This window comes from Typopeltis vanoorti, chromosome 8 (genome assembly GCF_054136105.1).
Source record: "Typopeltis vanoorti isolate ZY-2024b chromosome 8, IOZ_Tvanoo_1.0, whole genome shotgun sequence".
In the NCBI taxonomy this organism is placed as follows: domain Eukaryota; kingdom Metazoa; phylum Arthropoda; class Arachnida; order Uropygi; family Thelyphonidae; genus Typopeltis; species Typopeltis vanoorti.
Genome location: NC_143556.1, coordinates 128,757,794 through 128,779,108, shown reverse-complemented (window position 1 = coordinate 128,779,108; position 21,315 = coordinate 128,757,794). Strand labels below are relative to the sequence as shown.

Here is a 21,315-nt window from a genome sequence, read left to right as displayed (position 1 = left end):
TCAGTAAAGAACTATTGACATTGCTAGCATCCAAGAATGTGTCAGCAAAGCTAATCTCAGAGGCAGTATTAGTCACTTAAACAGAATGGGAGAGGAAAGATTAGCAAAACAAGCGTTCTCTGCCAGGTTGGTGGGAAAAAGACCCAGAGATTCACTAAGATGTAGGTGGCTTGATATAGTAAAAAGTGCCTTAGAAGATAGAAATATAAGATCTGATAATGTTGGACAGGTTACAGACTGATTTGGAGGAAAATTGTTGATAGGAAGTTAGTAATGATGCAAGTTCTTCATGTACTGCTATCATATCATGCACATCCCTTGAGTGTACATGTCAGGAATTTGATGATGACAAAAGAATGAAGACTCCTCAGATGTATTTTCATCTCACCATACGTAATCATTTCTTTTTTTACTTGGCTTCTGAAAGTTGAGGTGAAAATGGAAATGACAGGGGAAGATGCAGTAACAGATTCTTTATTAAGCCATACAAATAAAGATTTTGCCTAATGATGTAGAAATTAGAGCACTGGCAGTTTCTCTAGCATACTACTATCCAAGCAGTCACCAGTCACACCTAGTAGCATACTGGCAGCGATATAATTCACCAGCTGACTGGAAGTCTTCTAAAGCATTACCATTATATTTAGAGCAGTATATCATCTGCCAGCAAGTCTGTGGAATAACTTTTAAATCTGCACCTTGATAAAAACAAAATATCAGGTCTCTCCATGATGTCTGACATAACTCTGAAAACATCACTTGTACTGCATACAGGAAGAAATGAATAGTAAATCACCTCTTGCAAACCTTTTGCAAGAGACCAGTTAAAGTATAGCAGAGCAAGATTAGGTTAGGAATACAGTTACCTGGCTGAACATTAAAACTTTATTTCCTGAGAATGAAAAGGAGGAGCTCTTTTCCTGCCTATTTACCACTGCAAATGTTATGCAATAATGAACAATTTCTTTGGCCCCTATGAGTTTGCCACGGTGAGTCTGTAAGAAACAAATTTAAAGATGTTTTGGCTCACACAACATGTGCTTTCCAAGATATCTCTGCCTGTAAAATTCTCTCAGTCTCTACAGTTCAGTACATTGTTTTTAGTCAGCAGACTGCTGCTCTAGAAGAAACAGCTATCTACTGATTTGCAATCACATGAGCAAACTTGTTCAGATAGCTTAAGTGCTGATAGTTGTAACGCAAAAGATAAAACTGGATAACCTACCATGATGGTAACCATTTATTAATTTGATTGTGATATTCTGCAGAATGCTAAAATCACTATGCAACAAGAACGACAAATACTATCTTAATAATAATAATAAAAAGGTTATGAGAACATATATTGCAATTTTATGAATGCTTGCCATTTAGGGTTAAGGTGGGTTAACAGTGAGAGAAATATCAGATAAAATATTCAAAGGAGAAATTTCAAGTTTAGTGATAAATTTCATACTTACATGGTCATCAGATGCACTTAAAAGGTGGCCATTCAAATTGGGATTCCAAGATAAACCATATCTACAATAACAAATACATTCTTATAATTATAATGGTCCACAAAATGGATTCAGATATATGCACATACAATAAGATTTTATTCTCAGATAGGCATTTCAATTGTAAGATTTATTATAAAAGACCAATTTGATATCTCATTTGCAAATGCAAGTAACTTGCTTTCCCTCAAACAAACTAACAAGTCTCAGACAAATTAATGTGAAGCTTTCCATGCTCTGGTATCTTCTATCTGAAAAAAAAAAAAAGGTTCTTATTTTGAAGAGCCTTTCAAAATAAGAAATGAGTTGTTCTTTTTGCAGTTGATATCAGAAAGAATGGTCCTAAATTTCACTATCAAAAACTAATGATATAACAAATTATTCCTGTGGCACCTATATGTTTCTTCAGTGAGAAAAAAAAAAGCACCTTGTAATAATGCAATGCAAAAAAGTAAATAAATAAAATGGAGTATAAAGGAGTTCCAGAAACTGAAAGGGTGCATTTCTCCTGAAGTTATATTTTATAGAGAGCTAGTAAAATTTTTCTTCAGTTCTTCACAGTTTCTTCTGAGTCTCATTTTTTTTTTGGTGATTACTTATATTTGTTTTGTGTATTATGTCAGGATGAGAGAGAGAGAGATTAGGGCAAGCTTCAATCTTCTTGTTAGAGCAGTAGTAATCCAGTTTTTGATGTAGATATATAATCACTAATATCATTGAGTAGTTGCTTTCAGTCACTCCCATTTCCATTCTGACATCACAGTAGTTTTCAAATATTCAAAAACCCTTTGTTCTCTTTTCATCACAGTTGTGTGTGCAGGCACATATATTGCATTTATTTATTTTTTTGTTGGATTTATGAAGTGGAACAACAACAAAAATTTATCATCAGTAAAGCATATTTGTTTCACATTCTTGAGAATGGTATTTTCTGTTCATATATTCTTTTCATCAGGAACTATGCTCTTGTGACAAATCCAATGTCCCAGATAACTTTTTCTGGGAGAAAAATTTTGCATACTGATGGGATCAACATGATTATTACAATATTAGCATTTTACCCTATCTCACTGAAAAGGTTTTGGGTTTATTTTGAATCCTGGTCTGGTTTAAGGGAATGTGGAGAGAAGTTTGATCATCTATGCAGACTGTTAAGAGTTTCTCTATATCAGCAACAAGGTTATCCCTTTTCCTAATTAACATTCACCTGAGTAGCATTTTTAACTTCAGTAAGAATGGTTTTGCTTTTAATCACAATGTTAACTGTAATAGTGCAATGGAAAACCAGTCTTCAGGCTATCTCAGAATGTGATGCATCTTCACTAAATTTAATCAATTTAATATTTGAACTAACATAATAATCTTATGACTTTTCACTTTTATCTGCCATTATATTAACTTTAATCCAGTGATTCTTAGCCTATGTGGTGCGCTCCCCAAAGGTGGCACGAAATACCTAAAGGGGAGGTGTGGAGAAAGTGGAAATCAAAGGAAAAACTACTTTAATGAAACAAAAACATAAAATACGCTCCGAAAATAAAATGTGCAAAATCCACTGTAGTGAGCTACATTTACGGGAACATACCAATATTGCAAAATATTCTGAGTAACTAATTAAAACTAAACAATAACAACAAATCTAAAAATTAATGGCTTTCTTGAGCCTGTTTTGCAGAGCAAAGCTTTTATTACAATGGTGATACATTGGAAATTGACACTCTTAATTCTCTTTCTATGTTTAACTGAGATCTATATTTTGTTTTCAAGGCAGCCACTACAGAAAACTAGTTTTCACAAAGATAAGATGTCGGAAATGGCAAAAGTGTATGAAAGCTCTCGACTTTAGTGCAGAAAATTCATTATCAACACAGCAATTCAGATGCAAACTGGGTTTTGATTTTGCCACTCTTGATGCAAAGTCTATAAATTAAAACGGGTTTCTAAACCAGTCGTAATTTGCCTTTTATGTTGTCGCCGGTTATGAAATAGTTTCTAAAATTCTTTGTCAACATTGTTAAATGATTTCCAATAGTTGCAAATAAAATGTGTTGCTCTTCTGCCTTACAGGTTTTGATAAACTTCCACATTTGCAAACTTTTCTAATTTTTGATGCTTTACATATTTTGTCTATTGCACCAAAATTAATTTTAACGTATCACAGACAATACGAAGTTAGCGTCAATTTCAAACAAACATACAAAGACGTCTGTGGCACGCATTTTGTTTATTGCACCAAAATTGATTTTGACGTATCGCAGACGTTACGAAGTTCGCATCAATTTCAAACGAATTTAGAGTTAACGTACAAAGACGTCTGTGGCACGCATTTTGTTTATTGCACCAATGATTTTGACGTATCGCAGATGTTACGAAGTTCGCGTCAATTTTAAACGAATTTACGGTGTTAGGCAGTGAATATACATCCATATAAACTCTATTCACTAGTTTGTGTTGCAATTTATCATCGTCCCTAACATGTCTGCAAATATTTATAATATGTTAGCCGAAAATGATATTGAAAGTGAAAGGACAGTTTGGATAAAAACAGCGAGACAAATTTATACCATCAAAGTGTTCGCATTTTTGACTTGTCAAGTGACAATAGCGACAGTAGCAATGGAAGTCCAGTTCAAGGCAATGTTCTTAAACGTTTGAGACCGATAACATCTAGTAGCGATGATTCCGATGTAATAGAAAACAAATGGAATTGGCAAGAAAAGGAAAATATTCTATTATAAAACAATTTACGGAAATTCCCGGCGACAATGCAATTGCTTTGCTAAGATTTGGTGCAAATCCGACACCTCTTTTTGTTTTCAAACAAATACTTTGTGATGATTTCTTTGACATGATAGTTACAGAAACTAATAGATATGCAGCTCAAGCAATAAACGAGGAAATTATTAAAAACATTGAAGAATAGTATCCAATAACAAGCGACGAACTGCAGGCATATTTTGCATTATGTATAATTATGTCACAGGTAAAAAAATCTAATATAGACATGTATTGGTCAAAGAGGGCTGTGGGTGAGACACCCATATATTCAAAAATCATGCCTCGTAAATGCTTCTTGGCTATATCTCATTTTCTCCATTTCGTGGACAATGAAACAATAAAGAAAGACGACAAAATATGTAAAGTGCAAAATATAGTCAACTACCTGAATAATAAGTTTCAGCAATTATATACACCAGATAAAAATGTAATAACTGACAAATCCCTTATGAAATATAGAGGTTGACTAAATTATGTACAGTTCATTGCTAGCAAACGAGCACGATTTGGGATAAAATTTTACAATCTATGTGAATCAGACTCTGGATATTGTTCAAAGTTCAAAATTTATACAGGAAAGGATAAAATTCTGGGAAGCAATATACCTGCATCTCAAAATGTCGTCATGGAGTTGGCCGAACCTATTTTAGGAATAGGATATACATTATTCTTAGATAATTGGTATTCGTCACCAGAATTATTTTATTTCTTGAGAAAATATAGTACAAATGTTGCGGGGGACAGTTTGAAAAAATTGCAAGAATATGCCTAAGAAATTGACGACATATAAAATAAAAAAAGGTGAATCAAAAACTTTATCTTGTCGAGGAATTTTGTCATTACGTTGCCGTGATAAGAAGGATGTTTACATGATAAGCACAAAGCATTCAAAAGAAGAAATGGTAGATACAGGAAAAGCAAGGAGAAGTAAGAGGGGCAATGAAGAAAAAGTAATAAAACCTACATGTGTTCTTGCATATAATTGCAGAATGGGCGGTGTCGATAGGCAAGACCAACTACTTGCTTGTTTTCCAATTATGTGAAAATGCATCACAGGTTACAAGAAAATATTTTTCTATTTGATGGTTATCGCTATTTACAATGTTTATGTTTTATATTCCAAACTACCGAATACATCAAAACTAACAATAGTCAATTTCCGTTTGAATGTAGCAGAAGATATGTTGTCAAATATATCTTTGCCTAATTGTAGTACCCGTGGACTTCCATCGCAAAAGGACTGCCAATTAGACTGCAGACAAAAAATTGGGCACATTTCCCTGAACATATACCCCCCCACCCCTACTGATAAAAAGCAACATCCAGCAAAGAGATGACATGTATGTGCCAAGCATAATGTAAGAAGTGAGACTACATGGCAATGTAAAAAATATTTAATACCATTACATTTACCTAAGTGCTTCGAAAATATCATACCTTGCAAAATTATTAATATTCTTTATAATAAGGTAACACTTAATGAAATAAACCACATGAATTAAATAAATAGTAGTTTTATCTGTTCCAACTTTAAAAATAATTTATATGTCAAAGGTTAACTTTGTCACTCATCTCTAAGATATGTGTATTTTTTTTCTCTTGGAGTTGCAGTTTTAATATATTTAGCTTCTCGAATATGTCCACCAAGTAGCTCAATTTCATCACAAATAAGAGGTCTCAAACCTTCTCTGTTTCTTCGAAAAATTTTCCTCTTCCAAGAAGTTGCTATTTCATCTCTTAATTCATACACACAAACATTTTCCCTATGATAACCATCTTATCTCAGTAAAACAGCAGTGCTGAATGTTCTGTTCCAACCACATCTTTGCAAAGTTCAAAAAACATTCTTGATTTTAAGGGTCTCATTTTTATATACTGTATTTGCCGGCGTATAAGACGCACCCCCCTTTTTTCTACACATTTTTTATGAAAAAAACTTTATGACTGAATATTATAATGAATTTATAGTATTTCAAATATAAAGTAATAAGTAGGTCTACTTTCAACAAATACCTAATCTAACTAGGAAAGAGTACCCACCTTTTAATCTTCTTCATTAAAACCCAGATCTCCAGAGCTAAATGAAGAGACACTTGAAACCTCTTCTAAATCAGAATCCGAGTCCTCATACAACAAATTGTCCTCTGTACCATCCAGTGTATTACTAATGCCACACTTCTTAAATGATTTAACCACTGTCTCAGTTTTCACAGCATCCCATGAAGCTTTGACCCACTGACACACTTGCGAAAAGCTAGGCTTCTTCCTGATGGCATAACCTCAAAATCTGAAGACTGCATCCAGCTGTTCCACTTCTCCTTCATAAATCCCTTAAATGGTTTATTAATACAAATATCTAAAGGTAGAAGCTAACTAGTTAGACCTCCTGGAATTACAGTTAACTGAGTTTTCAATTCCTTGAGTTTATTTTTAGCATCTTCTGTTCTGTGAGAATGAAACTGATCCCATATTAGCAGGGCAGGATTCTTCAACAGTCTGCCAGGGCACCTAGACCAAATTTTCTATCCATAACTTCATTCCTCCTCCATCCATTCAGCCTTTTACGTGAACACATACAAACACTCTTTTAAGCAGTTTTTCTTTGGGTAGCATCTTCCTTTTAAAAATCAATAGTGGCGGCAATTTTGTCCCACAAGAACAACAGGATAAAACAACCGTGTAGTAAGTTTTTTGTGCCCCGAAGTTTTAAAGTAACACCTTTTGTGCCCTTGGAATCTACAGTTTTGTTTGAAGGCACAGCAAGTCAGCAGAACTTCGTCCATGTTTCCTATTTGTGCAAGTTCAAATTTTCTCGTTTCCTTGCGTTAATGATGAATCGATGAAATTCAATAATTTTTTCTTCATATTCAGCTGGCATCTTTTGTGATATTTTTGTTTTAGTTCGCATACATAACTGGTTTCTCTTCATGAATCTTGAACACCATGATGTTGATCCAGTAAAGTTGGTGATCCCTCTGTTAGTGGCTATCGCTTTCGCTTGATGAATAATCATTTTTGTAGACACTGAAAGTCCTGCTTTTCTGTGGTCTAAAATCTAAGTATTCAGTTCTGCCTCAAGTTCTGGCCATTTTGCAGTTCCACTTCGTAGGTTATGTTTACTATGAGTTGAGTTGCTTTTTTTTAGATCCTCTTCCTGATTCCGCCAAGTTCTTATCATTTTCTCAGTTGGGGATGGCCCAAAATGCCTCTCTGCAGCCGTTTCCATGTTCTTTAGCATACACAACCACAAGTAGCTGGTATGCAATATTGTAACAATGCCGACGTTTTTTAGCCACAATTTGCCAAGAAATTTAGAGAAAATTTAACGGCAGAAATTTATCACTGTTCACAACAACATACGCATCCACTGAACTCTACGTAACTGGAATGTTCTCGCACACCACAATGAAGCAAGAAAGAACAGGTGGAAAAAGTGAGAGAATATTGTGTACAATTCATGGTGAAGAAAAAAGTTCTGATTTTTTATCGGCCGATGCGTGGATTAACACCGAGTGGCCAAAAATTATTGCTGAATATTCTTCCGAGGATATTTACAATGCAGACGAAACAGGACTCTATTTTCATGCAATGTCTGAGCATACTTATTTGTTTAAAAATGAAAGTACTAAAGGATTTAAATCTTCAAAAGTTGAGTGACAGTTCTTTGTTATGCTAATATGAAAGGTGAGAAATGAGAGCTCCTAATTGGAAAAAGTAAATCCTCAGTGTTTTAAGTGTCAAAAGTCTACCTGTTGACTACTGTTCTAGTGCAATGCTTGGATGACTGATATTTTCAATAATTGGTTAGTTAAGTGGGATCTTAAATTAAAGTGAAAAATTGTCTTGTTAGTAGACACCTGCACTGCCCACACAAACAATTTATCATTAAAGAACACCAAAGTAATTTTCTTGCCTTTGAACACTACATCTTTAACTCAAGCATGTGACCAAGGCATCATATGAGCTTTTAAAGCTTATTATAGCAGGGAAGTTCGTGCAAGAATTACAGCTGAATTTAATTATATAAAAGACCAATCTGATGCAAGTGCAATTTCAAAAAAGATTTCCATTCTTGATTCATTGCATTTGGTAGCAATTCATGGAAGCAAGTCAATGAGAAGATTATTGAAAACTGCTTCTAAAAAGGAGGATTTTTTAAGACAAACTCTGAAACTCCTTCTTCCAAAGAATTTGAATATCTTACAAATTAAATTTTTGATAAAACCCCAAATGTATATTGATAACAACGTTGAAGTGGTGGCTACAATGAAGTGTTGGAAATATGCCAAGTGTTGCTTCCGATGAGAACTTTAAACTAATAGAAGAAAGTGAACCTAATACAAGTATAGATGAACAAATTTCAGAAGCTCCTCCAACCAATGCCCAGATGCAAGAAGCTCCATGAATACTTCATTGCAGTGTGCCACATACAGCGATAAACTTCGAAAGGCATCATGATAACGAGCAATTTATTCATGAACTACTATATTCAAAAACATGACAGACAACACTAGACAAGTTTTTAAAATAAATTTAATGTTGTTGCTTATAAAAAAGTTGTTTATAACAATAAATTAAATTAAATATTGTTCATAACAATAAATTGAAATAAATAATGCAATTTTTTATATCCTTTGCTTAATGTTATCAGCCGATTATTATTGAAAAGCGACTGTGCCAAAGTGATCACAATAAGCAGTATCTATTGAATTTTCATATCTGGCATTCTGTGCTTCTAAAGCACTGAATCAATCCACCTAGCCCTTGGTCTTCCTCTGGGTGTCAAGCTAATCTGGATATGAAGCTTGGAATGATGTAATTTTTCATGAAGTACTATCATAAGATTCTGTACACATGATCATCAAATTCCTCGTGTACCCTCAAGGGGTGTACAGGATATGATAGTACTACATGAAAAAAATTACATCATTACTAACTTTCTATCTACAATTTTCCTCCAAATCAGTCTGTTACTTGTCAAGACTCCAACATTATCAGATCTTATATTTCTATCGTCTAAGCCACTTTGTACCATATCAATCCACCTATATCTTGGTCTTCCTCTGGGTCGTTTTGCTGCCAACCTGGCAGAGAACACTTGTTTTGCTAATCTTTCTTCGCCCATTCTGTTTAGGTGACCATACCACCTGAGATTAGCTCTGTTAATGCATTCCTGGATGCCGACAATGTCAAGTGCTTTCCTAATATCCTCGTTTTTAATATGATATTGCCATTGATGCCATCTGTTCAAGCCTATAATCTTTCTCAGGACTCTCATATCTGCGGTCTCTAGTCTTTGGTCAAGTGTTTTACTTCTGACCCAGCTCTCAGATCCATAAGTTAAAACTAGTTTGAACACTGTCTTGTATACAGCTAATTTAGTGTTCAGACTAATTTCTCTCTTATTCCATATGAATTTATTCAATTGACTTCCCACCATACCACCTTTGCTGATTCTGTTGTCTATTTCTATATTTAATTTACCATCTTCAGTAAAAATCGTGCCTAAGTAGCTGAAATGTTTTACTTGTTCCACAGGTTCTCCATTCACAACACAGTTGACATTTTCAATGATTCTGCCTATATTCACTGTCTTTGTCATTTTATTGCTGACCTTCATACCATATCTATTACAACAGTCATTCAATTTAGTCAGAGAATCTTGCAGACTTGTAGCAGATTTATTTAGAAGTATAACATAGTTATCCTGAGTTTCTGGGTGGATTTGACTAAAATTGGGTATATAGACCCTTACAAATATTTGTCGCAATTCCAGTTATTTCAATTAAAAAATCTGCAGGGACACAAAGAGTCAAACCAAGGAAATTATTTTGGATGTGTGCAAGTCATTATGGTATGATATAGACCAATAATTCAGCATTGGCTGCATGAAATTTTACAAAGCGTTATATCAGAATGTATTAAAATTTATCAGGTACAGTCAGTCTTCAACACGCGGACCCTGCATAGGAAGCGGGAATAACACGTAGAAGAAGAAGTCAGTCTTCAACTTACAACCATTCTTACTGACCATGGCCACCCTATTAACATGTTAGAATACAACCTAACTATAGTACCACATGGACTAGGGTGTTATAGCTGCATTCAAGGCATATTATTTAAGAAATACTTTTGCTCAGGCTATTGCTATTACTGTGAAGAAATTCTCAGACACTTTTGGAAGGAATATATCTTGCATTGTACCAAAAATGTAGTCAACATGGAATGAGGTGACAGCACAGTTTATGAATGTCATTTGGAAGAATCTGCTGAAAAATAGTACTGGAACTAGAGGTTAACGAAGCAGTTCATGGAAGATGAGAAGCAGTTATAAAGCAGTTCATAGAAGATGAGAAGAAGAGTTCTCGAATGAATTGAGAACTAGAAGACCAAAATGCCGCAGAATCGGGGGGGGGGGGGGGGGGGGACATGAAAAAGAAAAAATTACAGTGAAAAAGTTGGCAGAGGCATTTGCCACTATCTATTAATAAAGCAGTTCAGTTGTTTGAGTAAACGGATCTCAACATGGAGAGATTTCAAAAAGTATACAGAGGACAGGGGAGAAGCTTTTCCCCTGTCACTTCATCCTGAAGATGAGTCTAGACCAGTGATGGCAAACCTATGACACACTTGTCAGCACTGACACACTTGGTTTCAGGTGACACACCTTGGATGTTGAAAAAATATTGGTATTCTGATGAAAAAACTGCAATAAATCATGTAAGATCGCTCTCAGTCAAGGTGAAGGTAGGTTTCAGCTTTGAGAATAAACTCAAAATATTTCAACGTGATTTAGAAAGTAACAATTTTAAGTATTTCCCAAGAGTGAAAATTTTTTAAACGAAACCAGCCCCAAATATCGTGAACAACATATCAACTAATCTTAAAATCTTTGCTAAAGCTCTTCTAACAATTTTCTCTTCTACATACTCTTGTGAAACTCTACTTTCTGCCTTAAATAATATCAAATCGAAAGGGTGAAATAGATTGAGCAATGATTTGAGCGCTGCCTGTGTAGCATTAAAATGCACACACTATAGCACTTCTATAAAGCAACTTCCTACTAGCACTCAGCACCAGAAAGTCATTAAATGTAATGTAAGTTTGTAACTTCAGTTTATTAAATTAATCGTATAATATGAATTCTTCTAAGCAAGCCAAAATCAAATTATATGAATCAATAATTATACCAACAGTCATCTATGGAGCAGAAGCGTGGACAGTTAAGAAAAGAGAGGAGAAAAAAACTGCTGACATTTGAAATGAAATGCTTAAGAAAAATAAATAGAACAAGTTGGATAGAAAAGAAAACAAACATCACAGTCAGACAAGAACTATTGTATAAAAAGACAATAATAGAAAAAATTAGAAAACAACAACTGAGATGGTTTGGACACACTGTACGCATGGACGCAGACAGACTTCCTAACGTCCTAATCAATACTTTTCCAACTGAAAAAAGAAGACCCAGAAGACCAAGAATAACCTGGCTGAAATTAATAAAGAACATCTCGGGATGCAGAACATATAAGGAACTTTTTCGAGCAGCAAGGAATAGAGACGACTGGAGGATCCTGCTCAAGAGAAGACTCAACCCTTCTTAGACGGAAGAGAAGAAGAATATGAATTCATAGATTTTATATCAGTGTCCTATTAAATAAATAGCCTAATATGATATGTATAAGTCACCATCTATGATTATGTAGTTAAATTTATAATGCATGTATGCAAATGGCACATCAACAACGTCAATATTTAAAAAAAAAAAAAAAAGATGTTTGACACACCTGGGTAAAAAGGTTCGCCATACTGGTCTAGACTTTCCATAAGTTATGCATCTGGTGAAGCATCCTCATAATGTTTTTTTGTAATTTCATGAATTTGTTGTTGATAAACTGGCCACCCCTGCCTCTTCTGAGGAAATGCCCAATTAATAATGCAGCAGCTATAAAGAATTATTCTTGCTTCATGTGTTTTGAGCTGATTATTTTGTTGTAAGTGCACAGAAGTACTGTACCCTTATTCGTCATCATCTATTACAGTACAGTACTGTATTCAGTCATTTTATATTATAGTTTATACATTTGTATTATTTCACTATAAACAAAGAGAAAATTTAGACTTTTATCTAATAAAGCAGACCCACATATTTTAGAATTCAGGCATCTTAATGTCTGCATAATCCTTATGGTTCATGTAATGATTTCTGACTTAAAATCCTTTGACTTACAAAGAGATCATCGGAATAGAACTCCATTTTAAGTCGACACATCCAAGTCTGGTTTTCCCACAATTCAGACCTCTTCCTGTGCACACATCCCTCACACATGCTAAAACTTCCTGGTACAATTTTCTGTTTATCATCTGACCATGTGGTAAAATTCATAACGGACAATGCCTTTCCAATCAAAAAACACAACCAACATAACCTTGTTCTTTGACCAACTCACCTGTGCTTTTTTTTTTTTGGTCAAGGAGACCCTTTCTCCACCCACTGCGACGATTGCATCTTGGTTTCAACATCATAGCCATAAACACACGTATCAGTTTTTACCAAGTTTACAGCAAAATCCCCCCCCCCCCCACGTTGTTCTTCAAGCTAGTTCATTGTCACCAATCTGACGAAGAGCTCATTAATGTGCTCGCTTCAGCAGATGTAACTCGACGACTAATCTCATAGCAGAATGGGGCAAATGGCAGTTTGTTGTCAAAACTTGCTGTTAGGTGCACCCAGTGGTGGACTATGGAAATTTTAACAAAGGGCTCGAGCAAAAAAAAAGCTGTACAAAAACGTTTATTAATACAGCTTGTGTAGAAATGACAATCAAGAAGTATGTGAGGACAATCAACCTGTAAAGGCTATCATTTTTAAACAAATATTTCATGATCTAAACATGAAATATTTGCACACAATCATCTGTGTTAAATTATCATACATAAAAAAAAAATATTTTATAATCACAGATAAGAAATAGTCTCCATTTTTTAAAATCAAAATAAATTTCTTTTGTTTGCGATAGAAGTTTTTATGACAAACAATCTAAAAATAATAAATAAATATTATCTAAATACAATAATATTGAAGTACGTTATATTTCTCTTTTGTGTTAATATTTCTAGTGATAATCAACTGTACCAATCAAGGGGCATTATTTTATAGTCCTATTTATTTGTATGCGATTACCAAAAGTGAATTATTATTTGTAAAATGGTAGTAACAGTAACTATAATATTTTATTTAATAAAATCACTTTGTTAGGTTACCGTATAAGTTTTTCACTTAATACGTTTCAAAAAATTATGTTTTTTTCCCTTTTTTTTAAAATAAAATAAAAAAGTAAACAAGAAGAACAAGGGGCTTGCAAATTTGAGAAAAATTTAACAAAGGGCTCGGACAAGCCCCTTACAGCTCACCACTGGGTGCACCCAGTAGCCACAGTGTGCTCTCTGTGCCAGTTGGCGCACTATTTAAAAAGTTCAGTCTTTTTTTGAACCCCTCATAAGTTCAATTCTCGCTGCTGACTGGAGTAACTTTTTCTAAGCATATCTTTGACTGGTTCCCGAGTTAGTCGATCTCTCGCACAGGCATGCAGGTTTTTTCTCCCAGAAACTCTGCAAACTCAAGAAAATCAACGGTAGCACCCACGTTATTTCAGACAGTAACATATTCTGTTAGGATAAGGCATCAAGAGATGGCAGCACTTGTTTGCCTGTCTCTTCATTGGTGCTGCCTATAATTAGTGATAGACATAGGCCAGCTATCTCTGATTGGATACTGGTGGAGAATGAACTGCCCACTCAATCTCCAGAAGCTAGACAGGGTTTAAAGGCCTCGTGTACTCTCTATAAAGGAATAAAAGGCATTAGGTGATGATGATCAGACAATTTGTGGTTTGACACCATAGCTATAAAAGGCCTGCCACTACTGTAAACTACAGCATAGGATAGAATTTAGGAAGAGCAGTGTTTTTAACATTTGTGCATGAAGATACCTCACATGCAAACAATGTTTGCTTACATTTGAATAAAGGATTAAACTAAGAATATAATTTATTGGGATCTATAATTTACAGTATAAACAAGTGCAAAAAAACTTTCAATATCTATCTCTAATCCAGAGTATTTTAATAATAAGGTGAGACACCTTTTGTCTGCTTGTATATGGATATATCGAAATTAGTCAAAGTAGTGGTGCATTATGGCCTTTCCCATAATGCACTGCATTATATACACCTGAAAGGTTACGTGCTTTGCATTATGGAGTGCTAAAGTAACAAATGCAGGTTAGCCTCTATATAGAATTGTGAAGATACTTCAGACACAAATATTGTTTGTTTCTGCTTGGATAAAAGATTAAACATCAAAATTCTTGGCATCTTTAATTTATAGAGTTTTTAAGTACCTCCGTATTAGATTTCTTTAAATAATTTATTTTACATACCCTTCTTTTTGATGACCCCGTAGCCTTAAATCTGGACTGCATTCACCACTTGGATCTGAAACCAGTATGAAAACATCATCAAAACATATAATTATTATTATTATTAAGAGAAACTCCAGGGAGTCAGAGACTCATTGAGGGAGGCCACATACTACACACCAGCTATCATACTTATTCTTGGATTCATTCACACTGCTTGCACTCACAGTATCCAATGGCAATCCAATCCAGTCATGCAGCACCCTATGAGAGAAAAATCTAGCCCTCACCTCCCTTCTTAGCAGCTTTCATTCTCAGCTTCTAAGAATGCCCTGGAGTCCTTTCCCCTATCATACTTATTCTTGAATTCATTCACACTGCTTGCACTCACAACATCCAATGGCAATCTATTCCAATCACGCACCTCCCTCTGAGAGAAAAATCTAGCCCTTACACCCTTCATTCTCAGCTTCCAAGGATGCTCTCTCATCCTTTCTCCACCCTCCATAAATTGAAATCCTGTATGACACTTTCAGCAGTTTGTAAGTCTCAATCATATCACCCCTCTTTCTCCTGTTTACTAGTCGCTGCAATCTCCAAATTCTCAACCTGTCTTCATAATCAGTATTCCACAATCCTGATATCATTTTTAACACTCGCCTTTGTACTCTCTCCAATATATCAGAATCACATCGGAAACCAGGAGACCAGACCTGCGCACAATAGTCCAAGTGAGGTCTTATCAAGGCCTTGTAAAGAGGCAAAATAACATCCTTATCTTTACATGTGAACGTTCGTTTGAGTATTGCAATTATCTTTTGAGTTGTATTTGCAATCTTTGCCACATGGCCCCTGAACTTCAACTTCCTATCTATTAACACTCCAAGATCCCTAGCCTCATCACTTTCTTCTAGCCTAACCCCACCAATATAATACGACATTGGATAGGTAATCAAGTCGAAGTGAATGACTTTACATTTATTGACATTGAACTGACACCCATTTTCCCATGCCCACAATTCCAGCTTATTCAAATCATTCTGCAAGGACTGCGTATCAGCAGCATTCATGATTACCCTGCCTATCTTTGCATCATCAGCAAATAACTGTATATCGCTTGTCAAATCCTTCCCAATATCATTAACGTACAGACTGAATAACAGTGGACCAAGCACTGATCCTTGTGGTGCACCACTTGTTACCTTAAACCTTGCAGACTCAGATCCCCCGTATACCACTTTTTGATATCCGTCAGTCAGCCATTATCTTATCCATGCTAATGTTGTATAACCCAAACCCATTTTCTCCAATTTATGCAGCAGTCTGTCATGTTGTATTCCGTCAAAAGCCTTAGCAAAATCCAAAAGTATCATGGTATATCCATTCCCCTTGTCTAGTTCAATGGTAACATTGTCATAGAATGTAAGCAAGTGCTAAAACACGACCTTCCCTTAGTAAACCCATGTTCATTGCAAAGTAGGGATTCACTGTCAACCCATTTCTGAATGTGAGCCCTAACTAATTTTTCTAAAATCTCCACCACCACTCCTGAGATACTAATTGGTCGATAGTTTGATACATCGGTCTTTGCACCACCCCTATGCAATGGAATTGCCATACATTCCTTCCATTCCTGCAGAATCTTCCCTGTTCTGAGACTCATATTAAACATCCTGGTCAAAGGAATGATCAATTCAGCTGAACACTCTTTTAGCACACATGCTGATATTCCATCATTCCCTATTGCTGAATTCTTATTCAGTTTGTGCAACAGCTCTAATACCTCGGCCTTACACACCCGTGTTTCTTCATCTAGTGAAGAGGTAACAGTGAGCTCAATGTTACATTCACTAGGCTGATAGCCTTTAACAAAATGGGCACTCATTAACTGAACAACCTGGATTTAAAAGAGTTATTCTTTCTTTTACTTGCAGCATATCGATAGAATTCTTGTGGGTTGTCTTTAGCATGCAGAGCCAGTTTCTTTACATAATCAGACTTTGCTTTCCATACGCCAGTTGTGACTATTCCAGCCTGCTGCTTATAATGTTCATAACGGACGTCATCCTTATGCAAACGGTATTCATTCCACATCATCCTTTTCTTACGAATCTCTTACTTAATAAGATTACACATCCATTTAACTCCAACTGTACTTATTCTTCGAACTCTCGGGACACATTCTGATATCGCATCATTTAAATATTGTTTAAATGATGCGATATCACCATAGCATTCCTGGATGTTGACAATGTCAAGTTCTTTCCTAATAAACTTGTTTTTAATATGATATTGCCACTGATGCCATCTGTTCATGCCTATAATCTTTCTCAGGACTCTCATATCTGTGGTCTCTAGTCTTAGATCAAGTGTTTCACTTCTGACCCAGCTCTCAGATCCATAAGTTAAAACTCTTGTATACAGCTAATTTAGCGTTTCGACTAATTTCTCTCTTATTCCATATGAATTTATTCAATTGACTTCCCACCATACCAGCTTTGCTGATTCTGTTGTCTATTTCTATATTTAATTTACCATCTTCACTAAAAATCGTGCCTAAGTAGCAGAAATGTTTTACTTGTTTCACAGGTTCCCCATTCAAAACACAGTTGACATTTTCAATGATTCTGCCTATTTTCATTGTCTTTGTCTTTTTATTGCTGACCTTCATACCATATCTATTACTACAGCTATTCAATTTAGTCAGAGAATCTTGCACACTTGTAGCGGATTTATTTAGAAGTATAACATCATCTGCATAAAGCAAAGAGCTGACATTAACATCTCCAATTTTGATATCATGTTTAATACCACTTTCCTTTATAATGTGATTCATATAAATAATGTACATTGTTGTCTCACACCAGATTTAGCATTAAACCATCTTCCAATAATTCCTTCAATTCTAACTGCTGACATACAACTCAAACAAAGACTAAGTATTACTTGATATAATGCTCTATTGACACCATATAACTGTAGCGTATTGAATAGCTTCTCTCTTGGCACCTTGTCATATGATTTTTCCAAATCGACAAAACTTAAATACAGATCCCATGCTTTCTCAACTATTTGTCGTAAAGAGAAGATCTGATCCTGACAGCCTCTATTTAGCCTGAATCCAGCTTGTTCTTGACTAAGCTTTTCTTCCACAATTCTTCTCAACCGTTTCTCAAGTATACTTGCATAGATATTGCCAGGAACACTCAGTAGGGAAATACCTCTGTAATTCTCGCATTCAGTTTTATTTCGTTTCTTATATATGGGTACTATTAGAGCTCTACCCCAATCATTGGGAATTCGTCCCTCTGTCCAGGCTTTCTGAACTATGCAGTGCCACTGTACGACTTTTATACCACCATATTTCAGCATTTCTGGTCGAATATCATCTACTCCTGCTGCCTTTCCACATTTCAAGCCTTTGATGGCTTTTTCTACTTCAAGTATGGATATGTATTTCTGACTGCATGCCTGGTCAGTGTTTTTTACCACTGTGCTGTCATCACTGCTTGTTTCATTTAGCAGTTTTTCAAAGTAATTACTCCATACTTCAAGGATATCTTTTTCTCCCGTTTTCATGTCACCTTTATCATCTCTAACACCTTTTACAGCACTCTTTCCCCCATTCCTAAGCTTCTTCATCAACCTCAAGAATATTTTGCCACCTTCTTGATATTTATTTTCTATATTCTTGCCAAAGTCCTCCCATGACTTTTGTTTAGCTAATTTTACACAGTGTTTTGCATTCTTGCATTAGTCTCTGTATTCTCTAAGAGCACAAGCTGACTTATTTGCCAGGAACTTTTGATATGCTTTCTTCTTTTCCTTCACTGCCTCTTTAACTTCTTGTGTCCACCAGGGAGTTCCGATTTTTTTATCTTGCAGACAACCTCACCACATGCCTGTCTGGAGGAATCAATCAATGTTTTCTTCAGAGTTTGCCATTGAATCTCCAAGGTTTGATTCCTGTTCTCAAACTCTTTCATTTTTTCTTCAATAATCTTTGTGTATTTTAGTCTCAGAGCTGCTCAACTTTTATTCGTTTTAAAACTTTCTTACATGTTATTCTTTTCAATATGATTTTAAATTTTATCCTGCTCAAGACTAAATAGTGATCACTTCCAATTTAAAATCCTCTGTACACTCTGGTGTCCTGCACCAGGGAGAAAACATCACTATCAACAATAACATAGTCAATGAGACTTTTCTTATTCCTTGCTTCTCTCCATGTGAATCTGTGCACATTTTTAGTAATAACCAGTCCATGTCCTGAGCAGAAATCCAACAGGTATTTGCCATTATTATTAGCTTTGCTCTTTTCTCCAAATTTTCCCAAAATATTTCTGTATGTCTCACAATCATTTCCTAGTTGCTTTGTCTAAAGCCTCAAAGAATTCCTCCACTTCTACCTTTGTAGAACCTTCTGTGGGACCATAGGCACAAATAAGTCTCATTGTCCAGTTCCCACATTACTCTACTTGAGACTGACTGCCATTCAAGAAGATTAGCCTCGTATTTTGTGTTGAATACTATGGATACTCCTTTTTCTTGATTGTCATTGCCTGAATATAACATTTTGTATTTATTGCTCAGAAAGATCTCACCAGTTTTGGTCTTTTTTGTTTCAGTCACCCCTATTATGTCGATCTGGTACTTATCTAATTCCTCAGCAAGCCCCATGTCTTTGCCATTCAGGCTTCTTACGTTGATAGTAGCAATCTTTAACTCTAGTGATGTTGAGTTGGGGTTTGTTTTCAGATTTGTTCCAGTAGCTGACTTTTCGCTGTTCGCCCTGGTTCCCTGGCAAAAACAATGGGGGCCTTGTTTAACCGGGCAACGCCCCAACCGGCATGAAATTTTGTCATGTCGTACCATCATTTTTTATTTTGGTTTAACCAATAAGAATATAATTTGGTCGGCTAAATCCCAAATTGCCGTCAGATTGCTGTTCAGGATACAAACCATGTTCTAACATTTAAGATGTGCATAAAGCAAGAAGAGAACATTAAGTTTTGAAACAATAAGTCATATTCCCTATTCCTGATAGTGATATATTCTGACTGGTTCAGAATAAAAATGAGTATCATATTGAAAAGAAAAATGTGCATTAAACTTTTAAACACAATAAAAGTCTACTCGCATTTTAGGTAAACTGTAGACTACAGCATAAAAAAATATGACCAGTGCTTTTTTAGAAGTTTCATTTTTGGACATTCAAGACCAAGTGACTATCTGAAGAAAATGAATGACTAAGGTTGTTTATGCTAAAATAAAATTCAGAATTAAATGATGAAATCATGAAATGAAAGAGGCATGTCTACAGAGTGGAGGAAATTATATGATCATTCCCAGTGCCTTCATAGAATATCTAGAAAAATATATAAACAGCAACTGAGAGAAAGACAAAGAATGGAGAAGATAAATCTAATAAAAGTGGCAGTGTGTTCTGGAGACAATTGAATTGTTTAGTAGAAATAGGAATTCTCTAAAAGTAAGCAAATGATAAATGTGACACTAACGTCAGTGTCACATTTACCATCTGCTTACTTTTCTCTGAATGTTCTGGATGTCTGGAGTAAATATCTTGGAAAATTTTAGAAGAGAAGCTTGAGGATGAACAAGTTGGATTCAGGCTACTGGGACTATCACTGCATTTTTACTTGAAAAACAGTCAAACCATGTGTGTTAAAATTTTGCAGATCTAGAAAAGGCACATAAGATGCTAAGAGAAAAACTGTTGGAAACACTAGAATTATGAGGTGTTGGAACAACAAGCAATTCAAAAAACAGAAAGACAAGGTAAATACAACAATCAGCTTACATATTAAAAATGGCTGCTACATGCAAGTTTCTACCAAGGAAGTAATGGAGGAATTTTTTTGAGACATTAGAGATGACAGCTGTCACAATGAAAAAAAAGGAAAAGTTGGTCCTTGTTAGATATCTAAGCAGCAGAGTAGAAAATGATTATCAGATATATATACAAATGTTTTGGAAAAATAGCAAAACTAATAATAATGGTAAATGATTGCTGGAGTTCAGGATATGGATCCTTATTACTAGCACCATTTTCAACATAAAAATGTGCACAAAATTCACATGGAGAGAAGATGCAAGGAATAAGAAAAGACTAATTGACTCATAGTTAATAGCGATGTTTCCCCACTGGTTCAAGATGCAAGAGTATACAGAGGATTTGAAATAGGAAGTAATCACTGTTTAGTTTTGACAGGATAAAACTGAATTTTGTATAGGAATGAAGAAAAGAAGATTGTGTAAGTTTTAAAATGAATCAAAGTTGAGCAGCTTTCAGAAGTGAACTGTAGATGTAAATAAACATTATAAAGGGGGGAAAAAAATGTAAGAATGCAAGATTTTTGAAAACAACAACCAAACCTTGGAGATTCGATGGCAAATACTAAAGAAAACATTGATCACTTCCATCCAGAAAGACAGGTGGTGAGATAATCAGCAAGTTAAAGAAGCAGTGAAGGAGAAGAAGAAAGCATTATCAAAAGTTCCTGGCAAGTAAGTTAGCTTGTGCTATAAAGAATACAGAGAAAAATGTAAGAAAGCAAAGCATTGTGTAAAACTAGCTAAATAAAAGTCATGGAAAGA

General features: G+C 35.1%; 1 protein-coding gene across 2 annotated transcripts in view; it reads right to left on the bottom strand.

Moving 5' to 3' along the window:
* The window catches only part of Caf1-55 (chromatin assembly factor 1 p55 subunit), a 215,614-nt gene that overhangs the window by 66,477 nt on the left and 127,822 nt on the right, over positions 1–21,315 (bottom strand). For both annotated transcript variants that reach the window (XM_090396934.1, XM_090396935.1), the window contains 2 exons: positions 14,719–14,773; positions 1,461–1,521 (listed from right to left, as the gene is read on the bottom strand). In XM_090396934.1, the coding sequence (XP_090253060.1) occupies positions 1,461–1,521; positions 14,719–14,773 (116 nt within the window). The remainder of the gene's footprint in view (positions 1–1,460; positions 1,522–14,718; positions 14,774–21,315) is intronic.